Below are 27,831 nucleotides of genomic sequence, written 5' to 3'. Positions count from 1 at the left end.
AAATCACTTTTTTTGCTTGTTTTTAAAACAAAAGTAAATGCACGGAAAGTTATCCCAAGGTTCCTTTTTCAAATATTTGTTTAATTTTGTAAAATATTCCCCAGCTTTTGTTGGGTTTCAAGCATTGTATGCATTCTTATCTCTCCCTTCGAACCCCCCCCCCCCTCCTGCATAATGCAATGAGCCGGCAATAAAGCAACACTGAGTCATGTTTGGTTTCAATTAAGAAGGATAATAACTCTCTACGTATTTGTACAAACTAAAAATAGCCTCTTCTACATTAGAACCATATTATTTCAGTCGTACTTTGTAGGTTTTCTTATATTTTGTATAATGCCCTGACATTTCTGCTTGATTGTGCATCGATCAGCTGCTTACTGAGTTGCTGATTAGATTTTACCACTTCCCGAGTCTTTACCTACAAAGGAAGAAGAGGAAAATATATCATTAGTTTGGTGGAAAATTTTGACATTTTCAGAAAGAGTTTTCTTTTACTCGTTAACTTATCATTATTACTTATTCATGAAGAATTTCTATTATCTCGTTTCAATTCATTTAACTTCCTTTTCAATCCTTTCATATTTACAATGATATTTCAATTTACATGTAAACACAGTGTAACATTCAAATCAGCATTTCTATTGCTGCTGTTCGATGTAGGAACAAGATGGTCGTAATATACTGGGGAATGAAGAGTTAAATAATTTCAATTGCTTTGAATGGTTTTAGATACTTCGATTGATAATGATGCGCATGCGCGCAATCACACATTCGAAAAGAATGTACATGAACAAGGGTGTGCACCACACGCCGAATCCCACACACGCGCTAACATACACGGGAACGCACATATACACGCACACAATCGGGCGATGGCTTCAATAATCCATGTTCAAGAATGATATTTCACCTGGCTTTTCTATATGGTGTTCCAAGACTACACTCCCCTCCTTCTGTGAAGGCTTTGGTTTAACCTTAATTAGGTTGTCTTTGTTGGGGGTTGAGGTCAGTGGATGGGATTTCTTCTCTACGGCCTTGTGGTCATCCTACCGGAAAGATGGAAGAATAAACAATCGGTTAAAAGTTCGAACTTCGAAAGCTACTGTATCAAATAGTTAATAATATCATTGTTACAGAAATTTAAAAACAAAGTTTAGTTCTTACCGTCCAAGCTGATACTGAACTTGGGCCGTTGAGAGGTTTTGATGAGTTAACTGGAACGATCTTACGCTGTTTTCGACCATTAGATCCAACCTTCTCCTCCTTACTGCTACTCTTCTGTGGTTGGTCAATTCTGGAATTCGGCTGTCCAATCAGAGCTAGAGCATGATCTAACTCCCGCTGTTGCTTAGCTACAAGTCTTTGAAGTGACAGATTCTCTTCTTGAACACGGATAATGTCTTGCCCTCGATCGTCATTCTGATAATGATGGTCGTTTTCTATAGTTCTATCCATTTGTTGATTCCGGGGTGTTATCTGCATGGGCTGTAGGCTACTATTTAAAGAAGAGTTCAAGCTCCTGTGTGGGTCAACACCAAGAAAATCCCGCACAGGATACGGCGAGACACGCGCCCTCTGCGCCCGAACCGGAGAAACGCTAACCCCATACGCAGGTACGGTGCCATCAGATCGCATCTGCGACGGCAGAAACTCGTACTCTATGGGCGGTCTCCGGATCGAGTCATAGAGGTGCTCACCACTATCAAGTCCAAAGCTTGTCTCATAAAGAGGGATGCTCCGAGCTGACATGGACAGCCTTCCAGGAATCATGCCAGGTATGATGCTATCATCCAGTCTATTATAACCATAGTAATCATGACGTCGAAGATAACCCGAGTCTTCTAAGTCTTTACCAAACTCTCTGGCTCCTATACTGTCATTCCCGTTGCTTCCAGATGCCGTGTCCCCTTTTGCTTGATCTCCTGAATTACCTAGACTAGTGGAACTCAGAGCAAAGGCTTCATCTAAAATGCGGTTTAGTCTCTTTCTCTCCTCGGCCCATTTTCTCCGAAGTCTGACCTCCCTCTCCTTCTTCTCAACAGCCTCTTTAGCTTCCTCCTACGAAAAATAAAACGATAATATTTAACTTTCAATATTTAATTCAAGACTTCATTCAACACATTTCCGCATGTGCTGAGGTCCATGATCATCATAACAAGCTCACAAGACAAGTGTACAGACATAATACTGGAATGAATAAAAGAATATAAAACAATCTTCATCGAAGTAAAATGCAAATGTAACACAAAAAGTAAAAAAAATGAATAGAAAATACAAAAATGATACTTATAATTCCTGATACTATTTACATGTGACAAGACAAATAACGAAGTAACGGGGGAAACATCAACTTCTGAACTGGGGATCCCTTGATAACTTTGAAAAATTATGTGATGAACAAGGGATAGTAATTTCAACAATACTTACATGTATTTCAGATTTAAAAAGGCACTTACACAATAAATTTCTATGGATTGCCAACGTTAAGTTCGACCGAGGTAAACTGATCCATCATGGCGTCCGTGAAGGATAAATGTGCAATTATTATAATTACCTGAGACACTGATGCTGTGTTAGAGAAAGGTCCTCGGACAGCTTTAGGAGGACCTCTTTTCAGAAGCTCCACGATTTCCCGTTTGATATCTTCATGATTTGGCACCGGTGGAGCCTGTGAGTGAAAGAGAGAGAGTGAGAGAATACTACTACTAAATTATAGAATAATTGTCCTTCTTCTGAAAAGCAGAGCACGAACAATGTTGAAGCATGCCTACATGCAACTTCAACCAATTTTCTGGCGAATATGGCATTATTGACTAGAATAATAATGTAATATGTCGATTTCTGCAGTTACCATCATCATCAACAACAACAACATCATCATCACCATCCTGATCACCACCGCTATCATCATCATCATCATCGTCGTCATCATCATCATCATCATCACCGTTATCATCACCATTCATATCTTGCTATTTTATTTATGTACATGTCTGTATGTGACTTCTGTACATAACGATTGTAAATATCATATGAACAAATAAATTCCCTCTTATGAGGATTGAAAAGAGAGATAAAAAAAAACTCGTTATCACCATCATCATCACCACCACCATCATCATCATCATCATACCATCATCATTATCATCAAGTCCATAAATAGCGCATACATGACTGACCTCAGACTCCAGAGGGCGTGTTCTGATCAGTCTCACTGCAGACTCGTCGATGTCTCCTGCTGATTCAGGAATTTCACTTTTCCTCTTCTACAGAGAGAGAGAGGGAGAAAGAGAGAGAGAGAATGGGGTAGGGATGTGACAAAGAGAGGGGCAGGCAGACAGGGGTAAACATAAGGCGGGGGGGGGGGGTTAAACATGTTAACAAGGAGAGTGGTAGAAGAACACAGAGGCAGAAACATTGATCGCTGGTTTCATATCTACCGAAGATAAGGCTTTAGTGCATTCAATGGTTACATGGCATTTGCTACGCCGGCAATTCGGTTATTATAATTTGATAATTGTCTAATGTAATGTTATAATAATGATATCAATTTCGCATATACTTAAAATGTGATTATGTTACTATGTCAATTCTATCATAATTGTAAATATGATATTGAAAGAGAAAAACAAACCAGTTGGATTAAACCTTTGCTCCATGAGGTATCTTTTAGAAAATTTTACTTCGCTGAAAGATAAAGTGAAGACAGAACTGCAAAACTTACCACAACCTTAGGTTTCCAACGATCCGTCCTTGTATATTGCAGCTGTCTGGATTGCCCAACCAAAAGAGAGAGAAAATATATAGATGTCGTGTGAAATTGTTGAAAACTGAAATATTTTGAGATTTAGACAATATATCGGAATTCATATAGTTCTAAAATCAATTTCAATCGATTTATCATCTTGGTACACATTTAACAACTAATACATCGGGACAAAAGACAAAATGAATTAATAATAATAATAATTATAGGCATTTATATAGCGCCATCTATCTAGAAATATTCTATTCCGAGGCGCGTTGTTATTATTATTATTACCCCGGCTTTAGCTCGAGCTGCCTTTCAGCACTCATGCATTCAAGGAATTAATCCTGCCAGGTACCCATTCACCTCACCTGGGTCGAGTGCAGCACAATGTGCATACATTTCTTGCTAAAGGACATTACGCCATGGCTGGGAATTTATTGTACGACTGACTTATGAAATTGTTCCAATTGATGATAGAGCGTATTCGATGGATCATACTGACTACGATTGATTGCAAACTTCGTGTAACTAGGCTATGATGGTCTTCTTATGAAGATTATGAAAAAATTCTTTGTAAAGATTGTTCTTCATTCGCCTGATGAAGCTAACGGTGGTTGGTGAAACGTCGCGACTACAGAGAATTCAAATTTAAAATTTCACACATTCCCAGCAAAAGATTTCTAAGTGATTAATATTGTTTTTAAATTTTTCATCACCTTGCAGTTGGATTCTTAATTCCTTGTTCATCCATTCCATCAAGAACTGCATCAAACTAGAAATAAGAACATAATAAGAACGAAAATGTGACAACAATATTATAGTTGGATACTCAACATTGTGAAATGACCTCAGTAATACTTTGGCTACTCAATAACTAGACCAAATTCTGCATAAAGGGATATTCATACGACCTTAATTTAAACATTCTTTCTTAATTTTTATTATTATTTTTTTTTTTTTGGGGGGGGAGAAGGTAGCCAAATGCTACGAACACAGTTTGCCATATTTGAGAATTATACATTGAACAAATTGTGATTCATGAGCACCATCACCACTGTATTATCATCATCATCATAATTACCCTCTCCATCATCGCCATCATGATCATAATCATCATCAGCAGCAGCAACAGCAACAGCATCGTCACTACCACCATCTTTATCATCATCATCACCATCATCATCATCATGACCATCATCTTCATCATCGCCACCACCACCACCACCACCATCATATCATGGTCAGATTTCGAAAGAAAACAATAATAAAATCGAATGGGCACTTGCCTCTTTTTGCATTTGCTCTGCTGTCAGTTGGTCTTGGATTTTCTTTTCCTTCTTCTTTCTTTGTCTCTTCTTCTCTCTAGCGATGTCCTTCTTCAGTTCCTCCGGATCTTTGTCAATATGTGTAGTATACCAGGACTGGATTTAATTTAAGAGCAATATTGATTTTCCAATAAATAACTTTTCCAAAAAAAAATGAAGTAGCATCATAAACATGATAAACCCTGGCGTTCCTGTCTTACAAGTCAAGTGCAGCATTGGAAAAGAGGGAATAGGATATGACTTCATCAAGATAGAGATGGAGGGATTGAAAGAAACAACAGATGGGAGTGAGTTTATTAATGTAATCATGTAAATTAACTATAAAGTAATTTACGTAGACGGAAGTTTTTGAAAAAAAAATCAAGGGAAGTAAGAAAGAAAGATTACATTAACACACTGACAGGCTGAAGAGATGGGTAGATAAATAGGAGAAGTAAAAGAATACAACAGGATGAAAACGAATAACGATGATGATGATGATGAAGTAGAATAAGAAGTAGTATTAGAAGAAGAAAAAAAATGAAGAACAAGAAGAACAAGAACAGGAATATTAAGAAGAAGAATAGGAAGAATAGGAAGAAGAAGAAGATGAAGAAGAAGATGATGATGAAGAAGAACAAGGACAAGAAGACGAATAGGAAGAAGAAGAAGGAGAATAAAATAAAAATGAAAACATCACAATACATCATACCTTCGGCATCCCCGCCCTTCTCATCATCCGAAGTTGCTCGTTACTAAGTTCACTCTCGGTCTCCGAGTAGGCTACCAGTGATCGGTGTTTGAGTGGCGGGAGTCTCTCGGCTTCAGGGTAAACCATGTTGTTCTGTACTCTCGAGGCACCTAGCGGTTTCTTGGTCTTTGGCTTGGTCGCATGGACGTCGACATGACTGAACAGCTGGTCATCCTGTAGTTGATTAAAGGTGAATTAAGTTTCATCATCATTATCATCATCATCATTATCATCATCATCATCATCACCACCACCATCATTAGCCATGTTAACCCAACTGGAATGCGAAGGCCTCCTCAAGTTTGTGTCAAAGGCGGCTGTCTTGTACTGTTGCAATCCGATTTGTGCCAATGAACTTTGTGCGCTCTTCGCCCCATCTCATGGAAATGGAGTGACGAATTGAGTTTATTTCAATTTATTTACAAAACTTTCGCATGAAAGTAATATCCTTATTTTCATGTAGCGTTCATTACATAGTAAATCTATAGTTATGAAGTAAATCGAGCACTGGCGGGTCAAAATCATTAAACTGTAAATGAAGATGCTCGAACCATGCGAACGTTTAATTTGGACATGTTAGATATATCATTAGGGCACATACGGTGGGAAAAATTCAGGCTTCACTTGGGTTAGTTGGAACTCAGTTCGATTTTATCAAATACAAATTTTATTTCACTCAGGTACAGTAAATATTAATTCGAATGTTCACATCAAATATACAATGTAAATATAGTCCGTGCATAGTAAAACCCTGTTTAAAATTGTATATAACGTTATTCACTCTATGAACCAGTACAGTAGTTGTTTAACAACCATTTATTGAGAATTAGATATAAAATCAAAGTTTGTTGTTTTTAATTTTGTTTGATCAACCACTGTAAGATTCATATAGTAAACAGTACTGCAAAGATAAATTCAAATGGGCGTTTTTCTGTGTAAATTAATACAAGGATGAGGATCAGCTGATGGGGAGACCTAAATGAACGAGTTTGCATAGGGCAAAATTAAGAATACTGAGCGAATGTCAGTCGTATGTTATGTTTTCTGCTTTGGGGTGGGAGGGGGGACATTTTGCCATCTTACCTCATCACTCAAATAGCCTCTTTTAGCATACTCCCTCGTTGATTCCTTTGCTCGTTTGCTTTTCTTTTTCCTTTTATATTTTTGAGTCCCATCTTCTGTAAGCCTGAAGTAATTAAAAATGAATGTAAGATCCGATATGGAAATGGGGACTTCAGTTTGACGTAGGACAGGGAATTAAGAAAATAAAATATGATATTAAAATGAAAATGTTAGATGGGGCGAAATAGGACAGAAGTTAGAAAAAAGAAAGAGACAGAGATTAGGAGGAGACAAAGAGGAAATAGAATATTATATCAAAAAGTGAAATGTGGGACGGAGGTGACATAGGGGAAGGACGATAAAAGAAAGAGTAAAGAAAGAGAAGGAGAGAGAGAGAATTAGAGCGGAAGTGGGAGAGGGAATGGAGGGGGAGAGACAGAGATGGAGAGAGAGGAAAGGAAATTGGATAGGGATGGGGAGAATGAGAGAGGGGAAATTTAAGTCAGCCAATAGGCTTCAAAGAAAAAATACCACCAACAAATAAAGAAAACAGTATAAAACTTCCATGGCCTCAGTAAGCCACAATTAAATATACCCATGATACCCGGGCCCCGAAACACAGAAGTTAGCGATTAATCGCTAATTTGAAAGAGCAAACCTGATTGGCTATTAGATAATCTACTGAGTAAAATGATCCTGCACGGATGATCTTGCTAGGGCATTTCATTCATCGATCACGGCGTCCGAGGTAATGAAAAACTGAGGAATCAATTACCTTTCCTTGTCCGCCTCTCGAGATGCGCTTCCGTTAACTTGGCCTCTCTTGGAAGTTTTCTCCTCAAGAACTGTCTCCATGACAACGAGTTTTGGCTTTGTTTCCTTCTCGAGTCGAAGGAATCCAAGCTCAACTGATGTGGAACGGTCCACTTTATCCTGAGGGGTGTAATTTACACACGAAATGTCTTAATTAAAATTTCAAGGAAATTATACTGATTCGTAAATATCAAGTCATGCTTGGTTGTATTAAATACAGAAAAATAAATTAAATTTCAAGGAACCGCTACTGACTTGGAACGATCGACTTTATTATAATGAATGTAATATATACTGATAAAGAGTTCAAGGAATCTGTACTGACATGGAAGGTTCCATTTTATCCTAAGGGGTAAACCATATACCGAAGCATGCACGGCAAATCAACTATGTTTTAATCACGTGGAACGAGCAAATTTCATCCTGAGGGGGAATAGACACAGAAAAATGTTTTTTCAATGAATCTATGGGCGATCTAATTCATCCTAAGGGGTTTTATAATGAATTAAGAGACATATATGAAATATATCGGAATATTTGATAACATGGAACGATCTACTTTATCTTAAGGCTGTAACAGATTTCTTAAAAATGTAATCCTAAGTAATCTCTACTGACATGGAACGATCCACTTTATACTAAGGGGTGTAATAAAAGAAAAGACATAAATGAAGTATCGTGGAATTTTTTGTTAATGACCTGGAACAATGAACTTTATACTAAGCGGTGTAATGAATACAGATAATGAATGGAATTTCAAGAATTCTCTCCTAAACTGGAACGATCCATTTTATGACGGGGATGTAATAGACACCAGAAATACGAAACACGAATGAACTCGGAATCTGTACTGACAAATATTCTATGTCGATCCTGGGGGGGGGGGGGCAGGGGGCGATCGCCCCACCAATGAAAATATTGGGGGGCAAACATATCGTTTTGCCCCCCAATAATTCCACTGATGTGTAAAAATAAAATAAGATTGTAATGTTACACAGAAATCAGCAAGCGAGATTGAGATACCAACTCGTTCTTTATTTAAAATTGTGCTCAAAATGTCCGCTTTTTAGATTGGAATATCAAAATTTTCAGCACGCGCTTCGCGCTCGCATCATTTATGTAGCAAAAACCCATACTTTCCATGATTAAATAGGTGAATAGAATGTCCCGTTTTCAGTTCTAAACCTCAACAGAACTCCCGCTTCGATTTGCAATAATTTTTTGTTGGATATATATCTTGTTCGTTATCAAAACGTCCATTAAACTGTCTTTTTTCAGATCGAAATATCAAAATTTTCAGCTCGCGCTTAACGCTCGCATCTATTGTTCTTTTAGATACCCGTCTTAATCATTGGTACCAAAAATGCTTCGAATATCAAGCTTTCAGGCCAGAATATAAAGAAATTTCAGCTCGCTCTCGGCACTCGCATTATCTGTGTAGAGAGATATACATGTATCTATCATCATGAGTTACTACAAACAGTCCTAAACAAGTACCTTTTTCCTGTTTTCATGTCAGTATACTAAAAAATTTCAGCTCGCGCTTCGCGCTCGCATTAATTTGTTGGTGAGATATGTGTCTCTATCTCATGAGTCACACATATATATATATGCATATATATGTGTGTGAGTTTGTTTGTTTTGCCTTTGGAAAGTTGATTCAGGATTTTGCCCCCCCCCCCCCCCATCTGAAAAATGGATCGACGCCCCTGCTTAAGATAAATGGAAACGAAATCATGAAAAAATATACATGTCGACTTCGCAAAGAAAGGAGTTTCTTTTATTAAAAGGAACAATGGGAGGGGAAAAAATCACGTGTGCAATTTCAGGATGGATTTACCAAGGGTTTCATAACCATTTTGAAAGAAATTCAGCTGATGACCTTTTGGAATGTGACGATTCGTTTTAGGGGGCATATGGGACACACTAACATGACTGCAATTTGGTAGATTTGCACTTCTAGTCATAATGATAAAAGAAAGCCAGCACTTTCTGCCCAGATGGTTAAATTCACAGTAGGCACTAGGGATGTGCAATATGCCAAAATCACACTAACAAACCAACTGATGAAATGCCCTACAGAAACTAACGTGTATGTCTATAATTGGTTTCGCCAGTGTGACCGAGCATGTGCCTCATGTCAAGGGCCCCTTACAAAGCGGTGTCATTGATCCGATCAACCTTAACTATGGAAATCCACCATCGTCATAGCTTTCTTACATGGAATTTACCACCTCTAGTAAACATTTTGTCCAAACATTCATTATAGACGTTGCCGTAGCTGGCTTTCCGTAGTTGTGATTAATCGGTTCAATGTCAACTCTTTGTATGACGGTGCCCAGGAATTGGTACATGATGGAAAGGTGAATTAACTATTCAGGGAGATTCGCAAACATTCTTCGTTCTGTAAATCGATTTTGGCTGCACTGCCATTAACAAGAGCAATCTATATTTCTTATAGTACACCTCGTATGTGCGTTTCAAAATCTAGGTGATTTTCCGATCCCTTAAGGTTCCTGGTGATTTTGTATTCATAAAATGATGAATCGTAGATCCATCCAATTTCAGCACATCCAATTAACCGAAGGACCCTAGCGGGATTCATTTATTTATTCTGTATAGACGAGCAACATCAGATATGCAGCATGGGAGCCTTTATTTACAACGTAGGTCCCACAATAATTCCACTTTCACTTTTGCTTCTTTAATTCAATAGCAAAAGTCTTTCTTTTGTTTATTAGGCAAAAGTTATTTCTTTCAGTCTAAACGTTTTGACACCCCAAGTGGATATTTTCAAAGTGTCCCCTGTCCCTGAATGCATCAGACTCAAAACTTGAACCTTCTTGGCGTGAAATATCTGAACACAAGGTTTTCAATTAAGAGGTTGCACCCATATTCACTAGCTTATATCCCATATCTCTAAAAATGAAATCAAATCATGTATCGCAAGTTGGTATGTAAGAAACTTCTCATGGAGAATGAGGAACACAAACTTAATACCTGGGAAAAAAATAACCACAGAGCAAGTACAATTTCACACACTCTTGGAGAAGTAAAGTCAAATAGCCAGAAATTCAACCGTATTTTTTTCTCTTCTAGATAACTGATATTTTCCATCATTACGTGGTTATGGATTGAAAACAAAATCTTAAAGAAGTATGCCACAATTTTGCTAGGAAGGTTGATGAAACATATGCCGCTGAGTGATGACATACGATATGATTTAGCATAATATTTTGTTCACATCTGGGAGGGGAAGTGACCCCCTCATTGCTCACCCCAAACAAGTTCGCCACAGAAAAGTTTAAGTTAAATTTCCACAAATAAAATATACAATGTCCAGTATTCAGAACTCCGGTTTCACGTAGCACATAACTTAACTTTTGTGCTTAAGTTTATAGGGAACCGAAAGTATTAAAATTTACATTGTATGTATCTTCCCGTGTTCCTTATCTTTACTCTGTTCATTGCTCGTGATCTAAAAAAAAATGGTGAAGTATTTCCCAGACATTTGTGAATGATTCAGATGTGCTGAAAGACTGAACCTGAACTATAGGAGATCTGAGTCACAGTCGGCTCTCCGAAGTTAAACACAAATTTTAAACCAGTGTTTAAGTTGAGCCGGAGTGCAGAATACGGGCCTTGACGTTTCCGAAAATATGAGTCGCGAATCATATTAAAAGCAAAGGATCGTAATATTTACCAATGACTTAATTGCTGTTTTCTTAGACCAGCAGTAGTAGTAGATGATGAGGAAGATGACTATAAGAAGAAAGAGAGCTGCAAGGGCTATCAGGAGATACCACCACCAATCAAGACCAGTGGGCGTGGCAGTCAAGAAGAGGGTCACCCCTGGAGATACCACCTACATTAATAACATAAAAACAGATTGTTTTGAGTATAAACATATTGGTTAAAAGGAAGAGACCTGAAATTATGTGTGCCAGTTTGAACATCTGAGGTGTTTAAGGCCAAGGCCTTGGTCTGACTGACTGAAGCTAAGACCAAGAACAAATACAATCCTGTCAAATCTTTACTTCCGTCTAGCTCTGCTTTTCCTGTTATTCCCAGATTTCTTTGATTCTTTGAGCCCTAGCAGAGTGGACTTGTTGAAAATATGCCATATATGTTACTATATTAATCGATATGGTTATAATTATTATGTGTCTTAAAAAAATCCCAATGCATGTCAATGTTCTTTGTCATTGTAAATATTGGCTACCTGATATCCTAGAACGCCCTCTAGCTCCAGAAGACTGAACTGCTGGTATGGAATCAAGGCTGTAGCCCCAGGAACCACACTTCCTTGATCAACGACATAGAACACCACATCAACGTCCTCTCCATCAGCTTGTGACCGATCGACTGATTCCAGCTATCGTTTGAAAAATATTCAGAAAGACATGGGATTATCATCATCGTACAAGTTTTTTTCAGTGGTGAGGTATATTAAAAGATGCAGGTCTTAGTTCCGTTTTCAAACGACCAACTTTGCGATAAAGGTAACAGTCAATATCACACAGCAGTCGCGAGTGTTATGAAATTGTAGACAAATGACTAATATACACTTCCGTCGTCTAACGTACCAAACGAATTAGAAGAGAATCAACATTCACTTTGTTGTTAAAAAGGTCTCTTTTTTAGGTTATAGCCTACAGTATGATCCTGACAACTTTATTTCAAAATTAATGACAAATGCCTTGATTACGCAACAGTCATCGCATAATTTAAGAAAGGGTGACTTCTTTTCCTCACTAAAACTAAAAGTACAGGACTCCTTTAAGCATCATCATCTTGAGTTCTGTCGTTGAGAAAAAAAACGGTGACCTATCGAATCCCCTTTCAAGAGCTGCCATCCACGCTGCAAAATATATCAAGCAACTTACAGCCACTTCCGTCAAGGGGCTTGGGTCTGCAGCTCTCCTTTCCCGAACCGGATTGTCTCCTTGAAAGACCATATCTTCTAGATACTCCATCTTAACATCCCGTCTTGTCCTTGCTGAATTGGTCTCTAATATAGCACTGCCATTGACGTAGAGGAACTCCAGGTCGTTCCGCAGTTGCTTCTGAAATGTTGCATTGGTTTCGTCAAAGGCAGTATCGATGATCAGGGCTACCTTTAGCCAGTCGGCCTGGTTGGCGGGTGGTATGGTGTAGGGGTAGTCTAGGGTAGTAGTTGGGGCCGGTACTACTGGGTGTGGCATGCTTCTTACCTACACAGAAAGACAATCCAGGCGGAATCAGAATCATCTTGGGAGATATTACAAGACGTGTTGATTCTTAGTGCATGGGTCAACTGGAAACAATATTCTAGAATCAGCACTGGTAAAAAATTGCCTGTTTGCTTTGCAAGAAACAAGAAATATGTTATTTACATGATTCGTCCATTCGCTCGATGGTTCTTCGGATTTAAAAATGGAGAGAATGTGAGAGGTGGCCTAGATGGTTCAATGCCACCCACTGAATGTTATCTTAAAAATTGAGCATTGTTCCAGTTTTAAGCATAAATAAACCGTGCATATAAGGAAATTTGCAGACCTTGTTTCAAGGCAAAGTGATATCCCAAAATCTACGCAATATTAATGAAGTCTAAGGTTTTGTATCGTCTCAAACAATACTATATCCAAAAAAAAATATGTCCCAAATTGTAGGAAGGTCATTGGCCGTACCGTGTATCAATTGTATATATAATACAGCTGAGATACATAATGCCACGTAAGCGCAGTAATGTGGACTATACGCATAAAGTCGCTGCGCTATAAAAATGGACCTGCTATTATAATCCCATAATAGTTGAAATCAAACTCACAGCGTAACCTAACTGGGCACTCATCTCCGCTTCAGTCAGACTGCCGTACGTGGATGCTGCCTCAGAAGCTAAAACCATTGTATCATTTTCCGTTACGTAAAAGGTCAAAGTAACGGTCTCCGGGTCAACATCATTAGAACGTGACAACGTCAATATCTGACAAAGAAGAAAAAACGTGGTCAGAAATGTAAATACTTCTAATATGAAATACCACGATAAATATGGTAAAATACTTAAAACTAATGATTTTCAAAATCTTAGAAATGCCTAAACTTGATTATATCAAGAATTCGTTTCTACCAACATGAAAATAACGTAACTGATGCATGAAAGGGATATATGTACATAAGTTAGCATCCAACGAAGCAAATACAGTGTATACAAGAATTTCAATGGTTATCATATTGCTATAAACTGTTTTGCACTAAAGCAGATCCTTTTAAGGGAGTGTGTATTAACAAATGGTTATATTCCTTTGTCTTTGAGACATTAGAATCTATTACCAGGCTGTATATCAGATAATTAACATGCTCCCTATAAACCAAAACAACTCACCGGCACGTCTACTTCATCCGAAAGATCAGTCTGCCTTTTCCTCCGAGTATTAGTTTCCCCTGTGACGTCTAGCCCTGCACCTGTTTTGCCAATCTGCTTTGAGACGAACATCCATTCTATTTCAGCAGAAGAATCGCCTTTTGACGGCTGAAATACGGGCTGCACCTTGGCTTCGTGCATCCCTTGGAATGCTACAAGCTGCCTTCTATTACGTTCTCCATAGGTTTGTTGCTTTCTGGTGAATATCCATTCCTCGTCTGAAGGTACTTCAAAAGGCAAGTCTACTTCCGGGTTACTTCTACGTCGCCTTTCAAGAACACTGCTTCCAGCTTCTATGTACAGGATTTCAAGGTTGTTGGAGAGATTATCAGAAAATTCTTCAGCCATGATGTCCTCAGAGGTAGAAACCTTCATATCCATCGTTAGTTGAAACTCAGAGGGTACCTCGATGGGAGATTCAGTTGTCGTGGCAGCAGGAAGAGTTGTAGGTGGGATACTCGATGTGAGCAACTGAGATCTTGTCGACATGATCACTGAAGCGGTTGCTTGATATTCCGCACTAGTTGACAGGACTGATTCGCTTGGTGTAAAAAATGTAGATGGATATTTTTCTGACTGTGATAGACTGGGGATTGTAAATGGGAAAGAAGTCAAAAGTGACCTTTCTGGCAACGTTGTTGACTCTAACACTCTGCTTGATTCGCTCAGGATAGGATCAGTGGAACTTGGGACTAGGATTGTTGACGTAGGAGCAACCGATGATATCATCGAGTACCCACGACTGAATGTATCTCTTATTACTTCACTTTTTAGAGCTGACGTCTCTATCTCCGCGTAACTACTCGATGGTAAAGATGCCATCTCTGTCGAAAAAAATATTTGTGTTAAAGGTGTGATTGTGTCAGCTGTGGTGGGTATCACATAATCAGTTGTTTCTAAAGGAGTCACTGTCGTAAATGGCGGTGTGGAAAAAGAGCTGTAGTCCAGCGTGAGAATGGAATTAAGAGGATTGCTCTCGCTACTTGATATTGAAGGACTATCTGTAGCCATTGGACTGGATACCGTTTGGTACAATTCACTTGTTGGTGTGATAATGGACAAGGTTTCTAGGAAACTAGAACTGTCAGTTGAAGCTTCAGCAGTTGTTCTAATTGACGTAGCACCTACATGTGTTGAAGGACTTGGTAAGATACCAATAGATGATGTACTAATATCGAATGTATTAAAGGGTGGTGGCATGTAATCTGTTGTTGCGGATGAAACGGTTTCATAGATGTCTGATGTTGACACTCCGGGCATTAGACTGGAAGAAGGTGGGATGATTGGAGTCATTTGGCCACTGGATGAATATTCCAGTACAGTCGTTGACGGTATAACTAATGTGTCACTGACTAACGTATCCTGCAAAGTTGTATACAGGGAAGTGTCCAAGCTTGTTATCTGAAGAGACTCCGATGGCGTCGGTTCTGAAGAAGCAGCGGGGTCTACAACTTCGGTTGTTATTATTTCAAATGATGCACTAGGTGAGGATTGAACAATGGAATCACTGCTTATGGTTAGGAGAGTGGAGTATTCTGACCTTGTTATTATCCCTGGTAATGTATCAGTAGTGTTTACAGAAACAATGTTGGATGTGACTAGTGTTTCTGTGAGATAATCGGATGGCACAAAAGTAGACGACACACGAGTCACAGATATTTCAGGAAAGTCCGTAGGGAATGAAGACAACCCATCGGAGCTACTCGTTGAAAACAGGGTTTCTATATCTACCATGGTGGTTATTAGAATGGATGATGTATCAAGGTAGGGTGTCTGCAAGGACGAAGGCACCATTGGTGTAAATGTCGGCATACTCGGCATAAGGCTTGATGAGAATGACATGGTTGATGGCGGAGGGTGAAACTCCACCGTAGAGGGCGACATTGATGACTCCTCAAAGATTGTACCGGTTATAAGAATAGAACTCGAATCCGTAACTGTGCTATATACCAAGGATTGTAGAATCGATTCCAAAGAAGTGGTTTCAGTCTCTTTACTGGTTATCATTGATTCAGAAAATGAATCCGCAATTGTCTCTGTAACCATAATGGTGCTAAAATCCCCAAGGGTACTGTCATGGAACGAAGGTGTGACTGGTACAAACGAAGGGGTCCTACTCTCACTACTTACTACCGACGTCGAGAATGCAATGGAGGGTGAATAAGATACGGAATCGGTTAGAAGAATGGTGCTCATTTTTACAAGAGAGCTGTATGGGAACGACGGTGTGGTAGGTACCGGAGGAGTGGTCCTAAACTCAGTACTTAACACCATCGTGGCGTCAAGAACGGATTCATCCTTGACTGTATCTGTAACGAGGATGGTGCTCGTATCTGTAACAGTGGAGTACATAAAAGATGACGGAATCTGTACCAAAGACGTTGTCAGACTGTCACTAATGAACATCAGGGTCGTGTCGCCCATGGTGGGAGCATCACTTGCTGAACCAGTAGGTCGACTGGTACTCAAATCTACTCCAGAGCTGTATAAGAACGATGGTGAAATTGGTAGCAAAGAAGCGGTTCCAACCTCACTGCTAAACAACATCGTCGAGTCCGGAAATGAATCAGTCACTATGATAGTGCTAAATTCTTCAACCGTACTGTACAGGAACGATAGTGTACTTGGTTCCAAAGAAGGTGTCTCCATACTACTAATTGACATCACCGTAGAATCGGCCATGGACGGTATGCCAGTCAATGAATCGCTGACAAGAACTGTACTAAAATCCACATCTGTGCTGTATAGGAGCGAAGATGTAATCGTTTCCAAAGAAGTTACTCTGTCCTCACTGCTAAATATCAGTGTCGAATCGGCAAAGGATGATACACCAGTAGTTATATCAGTTTCTGAAATAGTGGTCGAATCCACAATGGTACTTAACAAAAATGACGCGGTATCTATATCTCGAGATGATGTTCCACTCTCAATATCCGTAGTTGTCAGATATACACTTGAAGTAATGGGTATTACTGGGGACTCCTCAAGTGATGTGTATATTATTGATGAGATATAGCTAACGCTGGTATCTATTGGAAGAATAGTTGTTTCCATGACTGCTGATGACAATGAAGTTTGATCTTGACTTGTAAGCTGCAGGGTTGATTGTGTCTGAAAACTAGGTTGACTTGTTCTAGAGAATATAGTACTGGGTGGATGTACTTCGGCTTCTGTACTAACTGTCAGACTATCGTATACATCTGTAGTTATATATTCAAACACTTCTGTCGTGATTGTTTCATAGATGTCAGTCCAATATACATCAGTGAATATTGAATCCATTTCACTAATGTCTGGAATTAAGGTTGATCTAGAAAATTCTGGGTAAGGAAAGGAGTATGATGTCTCAATAGATGGTGCCAAGCTGGTGAAAATGTCTAAAGTCTGTGATTCGAATACACTGGTAAATGGAGGCTCTGAAACAATAGATCGATCCAATAATGTGCTCAACGGGGTTAATTCCGATGATGGTGAAGTGTAGGTGTATGAAGGCTCGAGGTTTGAAGATACGATTTCAGAACTAGGGAATGCTATATCCGATGTTTCCACCATATAGGTTGTTTCAAATTGAGTTTCAAGGGACTCCATTTGACTGGAGGTATAAGTACGAAACCCGCTGTCAAACGAGTTAGATTGTGATAGACCAATGGTTGTTTCTGGCAGTGAAATCTCGCTGGAGATTGAAAAATCTGTGAAGAATCTTGTGCTTTGACTGATTATGGAGGAGACGTCATAGGATGGCAAAAGTTGAGTTGTGTCAGGAGTGGGATAAATCAAGACTTCCGTTGTTATTACGACTGTTTCGTAGATGAACGACTCGTCTATAGAATAATCGGATGGCAGCATAGTTGTAGGGGCTATCCTCGATGAACCACAGTTGATCGTAGAACAGAAATTTGGAGGCAGGGAAGGCGGAGGATTCGTACAGGTGCAGGATATACCAGAAGAAGCGAAAGAGAAACATATCTTCGAATGAGCTGGTGACGCACAGCTTGGTGAAATAGACGTGGGAACAATTGTGGAGTAAACCAATTCAGTCGACATAAGAATAGTTTCATCAGTTGAAGATCGTAGAATGTGATCCTCAGAAGGAAATATTGACAGGATGCTGGAGGGCGAGGAGGATGAAAGTGAATCAAAAGGTTTAGAACTTCTCACTAAGTTATCTGAAACGCTGACATAGCTTGTTATTAAATCTAAGACAGTACTATACCCGATGGTGTTAGTTGGATGGGGGGTAACCAAACTGTCCCAAAACGTTGATTGGAAGTTTGATGATGGTTCTGGCGTTAATGTTTTGAATGATAGAGTACTTTCTACTGTCAGTGTCTCATAGAGAGACAATGTCTCGAATATGGTTTGTCTACTCCCATCAAAGAATGACGTGGAAAAGCTGAGATCCGTTGATCCTTTGGTGAAAGGTAATGTATCCGATGCCACTACATTCTCACTTGATATAGCTGTTTCAACAACTTCAGAAGTGAGCCATGAAGTCATCAAGTCTGACTCTAATCCTCCTGAAGACATTACTTGGGAAACGCTTCTTTTCACTCTGTTACCAGTTGATTCTAATGGCGTTGGTATGATGTCATCAAAGATCGTTGATCTCTCAGACCCAACCAAATCCGATGAGGGCGTCATTGAAGGTGTCAGTTCCGAATATACTGTGGAAAATATTTCAGTAGTGACGTCATCCGTCCGTGGGAACGCAGTCGAAAATGTGCCATGTGAAACAGAGGGGAACAGAACAGTAGACCTAGAAACAGGACTTGACACAGACTGGCTTGATGGTACAAAGTAGGAAGGAGATATCGATGGAGTGTAGACCATGTCACTCATAATTGTTGTTGTTAGTGTTTCAAATACATTTGTAGTCATATCTTCAACAGTCATTGATATCCAAATAGACGACGGTAGTTTAGTATCGACATCGGTTGGTAACAAATCACTTGTTTCAGAAATATCCATTGTTGTTGAGAACGTTCCCGGGACTGAAGGTATAATTTCGCTTGTGATTAATTCTAATACGGAACTATAAACCATGGACTCAGATGCCATACCCTCAATCGTTGATTGGAAGTTTGATGCTGGATGTGGTGTTACTGTTTGGAAGGATGGAGTACTTTCCAGTGTCAGTGTCTCATAGAGATACAAGGTTTCCAATTCAGACATCATTTGGGAGACACTTCTTTTCACTCTGTTACCAGTAGATTCTAATGGCGTTGGTATGATGTCATCAAAGATTGTTGATCTCTCAGACCCAACCAAATCCGATGAGGGCGTCATTGAAGGTGTCAGTTCCGAATATACTGTGGAAAATATTTCAGTAGTGACGTCATCCGTCCGTGGGAACGCAGTCGAAAATGTGCCATGTGAAACAGAGGGGAACAGAACAGTAGACCTAGAAACAGGACTTGACACAGGCTGGTTTGATGGTACAAGATAGGAAGGAGATATCGATGGAGTATAGACCATGTCACTCATAATTGTTGTTGTCAGTGTTTCAAACATATTTGTAGTCATATCTTCAACAGTCCTTGATATCCAAATAGACGACGGTAGTTTAGTATCGACATCGGAAGGTAACAAATCACTTGCTTCAGAAATATCCATCGCTGTTGAGAACATTCCCGGTACTGAAGGTGTAATTTCGCTTGTGATTAATTCTAATACGGAACTATAAATCATGGAGTCAGATGCCGGTGATACTCCAAAACTGCCCTCAAACGTAGATATGAATTCTGAAGCTGATTGTGGTGTTATTGTTTGGAAGGAAGGAGTACTTTCCAAGGTCTGTGTTCCATAGAGAGACAAGGTTTCGAATTCGCTTTGTATGCTCCCATCCGAGAATAATGTGGAAATTCTGAAATCCGATGATCCACTTGAAAAACCTAAAATATCTGATGTCATTAGTTTTTCACTTGAAATCACTGTTTCAACAACTTCGGAAGTGAGCCATGAAACCACCACGTCTGACTCCATTCCTCCTGAAGACATCACTTGGGAGATACTTCTTTTCACTCTGTTACCAGTTGATTCTGATGGTGTTGGTATAATATCATCAATGATTGTTGATCTCTCAGACCCAACTAATTCCGATGAGGGCTTCAATAGAGGTGTCAGTTCAGAATATACTGTGGAAAATATTTCAGTAGTGACGTCATCTGTCCTTGGGAAGGCGTTCGACATTGTGCCATATGCAACAGATGGAAACATAACTGTTGACCTTGAAACAGGACTTGAAAGAGGCTGGCTTGATGGTTCAGGGTAGGAAGAAGATATCCATGGAGTATAGACCATGTCACTCAAAATTGTTGTTGTTTCAAAAATATTTGTAGAAATATCTTCAACAGTCTTGGAATTGTTTATTGACGTCAGTAATGTAGTATCGACATGAGAAACTAAAAGATCACTTGTTTCAGAGATATACATTGTTGATGAGAGCATCTCTGTATCTAAAGGTGTGATTTCGCTCTGAATGGCAAGACTTGACTGCAGTGACACATCTTCCACAGTAGACATTGTCTGTAGAACTGTTGGGTTTCTTGATAGGTCTCTTTCTGAATATTCTGGCCATTCTGAAGACACAAGGAATTCACTTGTGACAATCACTGTCTCGCCAAGGAGTGATGGTGTTGCAGAATGGTCTTCGGAAAGTGCTTCTGTGGCCGGTATGTCTATAGACGTAGGATTTAAACTATCTGGAAGACTAAGATATAAAGTAGATGGCACCACTGTCTTTGTTCTACTCGGCAAGATTTGTATAGTACTTTCTGGAAGATCTGTCTGGGAGCTGGCATCTGAAACATCAATGATTGTACTAAGTAGAGTACTCCATATTTGATCGCTTCTGGATATCAATGAACTTGGCTCAAGCTTAGGTGATGTATTTGCATCTATAGTCCTTTGAGGATCTTCAGAAGCAAAGGAGGTGTAAGCCTCCGTGAAAACGTCCGTAGCAGTTACGACTTCAGATTTCAATATTTCAGAAACAGGGGAGATCGGTTGGCTCGTGAGCTGGGGAACCTGATCAAGGGGTGTGGTAGGTAACAAGACGCCCTCTTGCGATGAGATCGCTGCCACCATCGTAGTTGGTATCTGTAATGAAATAGAAAACCAAGGTTTATTCCTGTCCGAGTTCCGATCGTATGAAATAAAGATAATAATAATAAACAGCTATAATGCATAATATTCAGTAGAGCGACTAATAACTAGATATTTTCTCTATTTCAACAAAAGTATTTTTTATTTTTCACGGCTTCATTGGAAAGAACGGCTCGGTTTGCATAACAACGGAAGGTATCTCATCGAACAAACAGCTATGAATTATTTATTTTTAAAAATCCTCTGTAGTAACCATATTAAGAAAATGTTCGACATAAGCATAAGTATTTTTTTCGTGAATAAGGTATTTTTTCTTCAATAAACTTTTCTCTGTCTCCTATTATTGCTGTATTTTCTGTTTCAAATCTTGAATGCCATTGGCGTTCATGGTATTACATGGCTGCAGCCTGTACGCATACATGACTGTGCATATGTGAAGTTCATGGAACCCCACAATTCTTCAGGCTATCCTATAAAAAAAATGGCTCTGAAAATGCCTAATTCTTCAGTGATAACTTTCTTTTTCTTATCTTTTTACCATTTTCATGAGATTTGAAACAGTAGCGAATTTAAGCTGACAACGTTAACAATATCCTTCGTTTTTGCCTTTGCTACATGTAACTAAAGTATGCCCTCAATGGAATTTGTGCCATTAGCCCTGCATTGTCATTTTACGTTTTCTTACGAGTTGATGCTTTTCTTTATGACCAAAGCAAAAATAACAAATAAACAGTTGTTATTAGATATCGATCTATGCGATATGTGAAAAGTACCAATATACATGGACTCAATGCGTTCCTTTTCTGAACATGAATACTCTCTTAAAAATACAATTCTAATTATCCTAAAATGATAAGCACTAACGCGTACTTTTGAGGTAATCCATTCCTCTGTCATTGCTACTGTGACGTCACTGGTGACGACAATGGTAGACTCTATGCTTACATCACCTGAGTAGACGAAAAAAAAATTGAGAATGATAGGAAATTCAACTGTTCAATACATGGAAAATGTTCCAATATCAACGTATTCAGCAGAGGGTTTGATAAGTACTAAATGAAATTGTAGCAAACGAGCCCCCTCTTATACGCCCACTCTTTCTTCTGTCTCTCTTCCTCTCTCTCTCTCTCGCCCTTGATCATTTATCAGGACCTCAAGGCAACCAGAGTACTCCCCCCTACCCCGTCCCCTCCTTCTATTCCCCCCTCTAATCTCTTCATATCTCAATTTCTTCCCCTCTTTTGCAAATTTCCCTACTTCACTTTCTCTCATTCTTTCGCTCTCGCTCAATCGCTTCATTACACATGGAACTACAACAATCATCAAACCATAAATTATTCAAGGGCCAAATTTACGAAGCAAGATCTGAACCGACATGCCTTGAAATCGTGGTAATTAAAGATTGGGCTTTAAGCATTTTGGTCACTATGCATATTCCTTCCCTCTATCTCCCCTTTTATCACTCGATCTGTCTTTAGCCCTCCATCCTCTTTCCCTCCCTCTCGTTCTGTCCATCTTTCCCTCTCACAGACACACATGGACACACCTACATATCAACACACACGCACACCCACACACATAACGTTAAGCACATAGGCAAAACACACTGTGGAATTCTATTACTAATCTATTTTGATCATGCTAATGACTTTTATGTTTTAGCACTTTGGAAGGCAATTTATTGTTGCTATTGAAATAGTTATTTGCATAATCGCAACAAAGAGAAATAAGCTTAATAATTTTTGGCGTATTGAGAGGGGATTTTACATTTCTCGTGCGAATCAACTTCTTTTACTTAAAATATCAAGGGGCGGTCGACTTAGTGCATGGCGTATTTTAGAGACGGTCTCCATGGTAACACTCCACGTATCGCTTTTTACTCTCTGTCTGAAAGCCCGTCATTAACTATCTGGAAACAATTTAAGCTGAAATATAATTCTGATCATGTTCTGAATTACTTACAAGCGGCTTCTTACAACATTATCCTTGAATATCATTATTGCTTTCTATTGTTATTTTTTATGGGTTTTTTTTACTTTTCGATTTCATATTATTTTATTCAATTATTTATTTATTTAATTTTAATTTTATTTCAATTTATCTATGATTTCTTTATTACTCTTTTTGGGGGTGTCCTGTTTGTGATATCCCTGGCAGTACGTATCAATTTCTGACACTCCTGTTTAAATGTAGACTATGTGAGACAAAGTGTGTGGCGTATGTAGGTGTGTGTAAGTGTGTGTGGGTTTGTGAAGGTGTGTTAGGGTGTGTTTGATTGAGTTTTTACACACGTTTATCAATCAGATTTGAGTACTTAAATCTTGGACCGGTTTAATGTCACCACACGCAAGACCATGACCAGGGCTCGAACCTTTGCATAAGTTCGTAATTTCTCCCAAATATATACAACTTGGATTGCAGGTGCACTCCACAACGCCCAGATGCGAGTGACGCAAAAAGCGATTATGTTTATGCCGAATTTAAACAACCATACTATTCCCCTACTATTTTCATGAACTACAATCGTCAAAGAAATTTGCTAAGCGAGATTTAAGCGAGTGAGAAAAAACAAACAAGCGGCACTCTCTGGGCCGACCTTTTATTGCAGACTATGGGCCTTTTCACACGTGAATCTTGAATCATCATTGTAATGATGATTGCTATTGTAATCGTGTTTGTGATTAGCATTCGTGATTCTAATCATGTTCTAGTTTGGTTTCACACGTGCTAAATATTCGTCATTAGCCTTATTTTTCACTGGAATCATCACTCCAATTACGATTTTTTCGTACCGTGTGAAAGGGCGGTTTATAGTCTCCCTGTTCAACCAAAAATCAATCAATGGAAGGACATGTATCAGGTGTATTTGTATTTATACAGCATTTTGTGATGTATAATGAGAGGAATGAGTAATAAATTAAAGAATATATAATCATTGCAGTCAGTTCGCGAATAATAATAAGCGGGGAAGGGAGATTTTTTGTCTTCATATTGTTTATCTGACCATTTAAAACTAACTAAGAAACTAACATTTGTGTGTGTATCGTAAAACATTGTTAAGACATTTTGACACAACTATCAAAGTGGTGAATATGAGAATTTTACGTTTTTGCTTGTAATTCGGTATTCCGTGTCAGTCTATCAAATGCCAACGTTTCTCTCTTGTCTTCGATGCACATAACACTTACTTTATTGTGAGGATAATGTAAATCGATTTCTACATGTTGGGTTACTATAAAGCAGTAATCAATTGGAGTTAATAGGTAATCAGTAAACATTTACTAAAGTAATTAAAATATTGACAAAGACTTTGATTGTACTTATTTTGGATACCTTACATGTGTTTCATTACCAGCTGTATGTAGTCAATTGAATTTGAGAGAAAAGAGTTTCAAATTTCAAACACCTGTGTATAATATTGTATATTTGACGTTTTTAATTTAATCCCCTATGTGATCATTTACATGAAACTGTTTGATATGTGATGAGAAATAAAGTAGCATAGATATATGTCCAGGGGGCGCCCTAGTTATGGGTAATTCATACACCCCTCTCCTTCTACACACACACTGACATAGTTCCTGTCCATCTCCTTCTCTCGTTCACTCTAATCGTTGACTCTCTTCCTTTATACTCCCTTTTTTATTTTTCTCTCCTTCTCTCTTTATCTCTCATCCTCTATACTGTTTCTCTCTCACTTATCCCATCTCGCTGCCTATTTCTCTCACACACACCCAAGAGAGTTATTTCTGACATTTCAGTCCCGGTGATTGAATTACGTTCCTTGTAGCAGCCACTCTAATTTATTTCAGACTTTCTTCACAATGACCCAATTAGTGTACTTGAACATGGTAGTGTAATGGCTACCGTAAGTGGTGAAGTGTGCCATATACAGGAGATGAATTTCTTATTCCGTAGGGTATGGTATTTGTCAAGAATTTTGGAATTCTTAAAAAGAACTTGCTTAATTCACAATTTGTAACTGTGATTTGTTATATTGGATTCATCATTAACATCACCACCATCATCAGGATAAAATCATCATCATCATCATTAGTCATCATGATGATTGTCATCATCATGATGACAATCATCATTATCATCATCATCGCCATCATCATCACCATCATCACCATCACCATCATCGACATCATTATCATCACATCATCATAATCATCAGCAACATCGCCATCATCATCATCACATCATCATCATCATCATCAGCAACATCATCATCATCACCATTATCATCATCACCATCATCATCATCACCATCACCAACAACTATAATCATCATCATCATCGTCGTCATCATCATCATCATAACGGGGTATAAGCCTATGGTAATAATATTCCTAGTTTGTTCCTCTACTCATTACTTACCTTATTCCTCCATCTCCTAATCGTCCTTCTCATCATCATAACCATCCCCACCACAATTATCATCATCATACGAGCACAACCATCTTCCAAGTTCATCTACTTATCCTCATCAACCTCCATCGTCATCCACCTCCTCCTCATTATGACCATCATATTCATCATAATCATCATAATCATCATCATTATCATCATTATCATCATCATTATCATCATCATTATCATCATTATCTTCATCATTATCATCATCATCATTATCATCATCATCATTATCGTCATCATCATTATCATCATCATCATTATCACCACCATCACCACGATCATCATGATTACCACCAACATCATCCTTGCTAGTTATCTTATGCTACCCATTATCAGCCGCTTTCTCCTCCCCCTCCTCCTCCTCCTCATCATCATCGACATCATTATCATTTTACAATCATCGATAAGCACCACCATCATCGCCATCATCATCAACATCATCATCACCACCATCATCATCATCACCACCACCATCATCATCATCATCATCACCACCATCATCATCATCATCATGTAGGGTACCATGGTAACCATTTTCCTTGTTCCTTTTCTCTAACTCACCAACCTCCTTCCTCATTCCTCCCGTTCCCCCTCCTCCTCCTCATCATCCATCGTCAGCATTGACATCATGTAGGCTACCATGGTAACCATCTTCCTAGTTCCTCCACTCATCCTCATTAACCACCATAGCTCCATCCTCTTCCTCCCCTCTTCATTTTTCTCCTGACCTAGCTATTCCTCCTCTTCCTCCATCATCAGCATCATCATCATCTCCACTTAGTGGTCGTAATTTTCTGCTTATAGTTCATTATTATTAATATTGTACTTTGCCTTTGTTTATAGTGTGCACTGGATTCGTCAGTCTTTGGACTGTGTTGCTAGTTTTCTTGATTGAATAAATACCATACTACTACTACTACTACTACTACTACTACTACTACTACTACTACTACTACTACTACTACTACTACTACTACTACTACTACTACTACTACTACTACTACTACTACTACTACTACTACTACTACTACTACTGCTACTACTAGTACTACTACTACTACTACTACTACTACTACTACTACTACTACTACTACTACTACTACTACTACTACTACTACTACTACCATTACTACTACTACTACTACTACCATTACTACTACTACTACTACTACCATTACTACTACTACTACTTCTACTACTACTACTACTACTACTACTACTACTACTACTACTACTACTACTACTACCACTACCATTACTACTACTACCATTACTACTACTACTACTACTACTACTACTACCATTACTACTACTACTACTACTACTACTACTACTACTACTACTACTACTACTACTACTACTACTACCATTACTACTATTACTACTACTATAACTACTACTACTACTATAACTACTACTACTACTACTACTACTACTACTACTGCTACTACTACTACTACCATTTCTACTACCATTATTACTATTACTACTACTATAACTACTACTACTACTACTATAACTACTACTACTACTACTATAACTACTACTACTACCATTACTACTACCCGGGACTACTACTACTACTACTACTACTACTATACTACTACATGTAGGATTCCATTGTAAAAATCTTCTTACTTCCTTTACTCATCCCCATTGACATCCACCCCTCCTCCTTTCCCTTCTCCTCCTCTTCCCTCTCCCAACCCCCGTCATCATCCGATCATCATTATCATCATCATCACCATAATTAAACACCACAACAACCATTACTCTAAGCAAAATCCCATCCAGGTAATCACCATCACTACCCTTTCATCGTCGACGTCGTCGTCGTCATCATCATCATCATAATTATCCTCACAACCGCCACCATCCTCCCTGTCCAACATCAGCATCTCGCTTACCTCCTGTCTTGCTACAGAAGCCGCACAAAAAGAGCAGCACGATGACCAAGCTCCTCACATCACCGGACCTTTTGCCTCCTCTCCAGCCAGCGCTCCTCCTGAGCCGAATCATGACTATCCGTTAAAAGCACAGAGGAACCGCGGCTTGGCGATCCTCAGGTGTCTATAAGGGCGCTCCCCGCTCTCCTTTTCCAAACCTCACTGATATTTCCCTTTAAATGAGCCATCAGTCAATGTATTGGTTCGAATATATCCATTTCCATTTTTCATTTCACCATCACTTCTTCCTTGTTAAAACTGCGGCGTCAACATCA

At 38.9% G+C, this 27,831-nt stretch overlaps 2 protein-coding genes across 2 annotated transcripts; both read right to left on the bottom strand.

The window, feature by feature from the left end:
- Positions 1–75: 75 nt before the first annotated feature.
- On the bottom strand, positions 76–20,596 carry LOC121422131 (mucin-3A-like). The gene is made up of 18 exons (XM_041616974.1): positions 17,035–20,596; positions 16,374–16,941; positions 14,046–16,118; positions 13,491–13,646; positions 12,568–12,894; positions 11,904–12,056; positions 11,385–11,546; positions 7,644–7,801; positions 6,890–6,992; positions 5,768–5,980; positions 5,038–5,172; positions 4,468–4,523; positions 3,725–3,770; positions 3,180–3,266; positions 2,555–2,668; positions 1,165–2,058; positions 911–1,046; positions 76–418 (listed from the first exon to the last, which is right to left on the bottom strand). Exons 1-18 carry the CDS (start codon positions 20,529–20,531, stop codon positions 390–392), a joined length of 8,907 nt encoding a protein of 2,968 aa, XP_041472908.1. The 5' UTR covers positions 20,532–20,596; the 3' UTR covers positions 76–389.
- On the bottom strand, positions 20,540–27,831 carry LOC121422012. Its single transcript, XM_041616815.1, has 4 exons — positions 27,518–27,831; positions 22,059–22,138; positions 20,659–21,182; positions 20,540–20,576 (listed from the first exon to the last, which is right to left on the bottom strand). Exons 1-4 carry the CDS (start codon positions 27,627–27,629, stop codon positions 20,540–20,542), a joined length of 753 nt encoding a protein of 250 aa, XP_041472749.1. The 5' UTR covers positions 27,630–27,831.

Source organism: Lytechinus variegatus, chromosome 9 (assembly GCF_018143015.1).
Source record: "Lytechinus variegatus isolate NC3 chromosome 9, Lvar_3.0, whole genome shotgun sequence".
NCBI classification, from domain to species: Eukaryota; Metazoa; Echinodermata; class Echinoidea; order Temnopleuroida; family Toxopneustidae; genus Lytechinus; species Lytechinus variegatus.
This window is presented reverse-complemented; position numbering and strand designations above follow the sequence as displayed.

Excerpts from the sequence above, each read along its gene's own strand:
- LOC121422012 (XM_041616815.1), bottom strand. The coding sequence starts at position 27,629 with ATGATTCGGCTCAGGAGGAGCGCTGGCTGGAGAGGAGGCAAAAGGTCC. Across the intron at positions 21,183-22,058 it reads AGGAATGGATTACCTCAAAA|ATACCAACTACGATGGTGGC; the intron begins GTACGCGTTAGT and ends ATTTCATTACAG. Across the intron at positions 20,577-20,658 it reads TTCCTTGTGTCTTCAGAATG|TCAAGTCTTGCCATTCAGAG; the intron begins GCCAGAATATTC and ends GTGTCACTGCAG.
- LOC121422131 (XM_041616974.1), bottom strand. The coding sequence starts at position 20,531 with ATGCTCTCATCAACAATGTATATCTCTGAAACAAGTGATCTTTTAGTT. Across the intron at positions 16,942-17,034 it reads ATACCCATTACTTCAAGTGT|TATTTCAGAAACTGATATAA; the intron begins ATATCTGACAAC and ends GGATTCGACCAC. Across the intron at positions 1,047-1,164 it reads GTTCAGTATCAGCTTGGACG|GATGACCACAAGGCCGTAGA; the intron begins GTAAGAACTAAA and ends TCTTTCCGGTAG.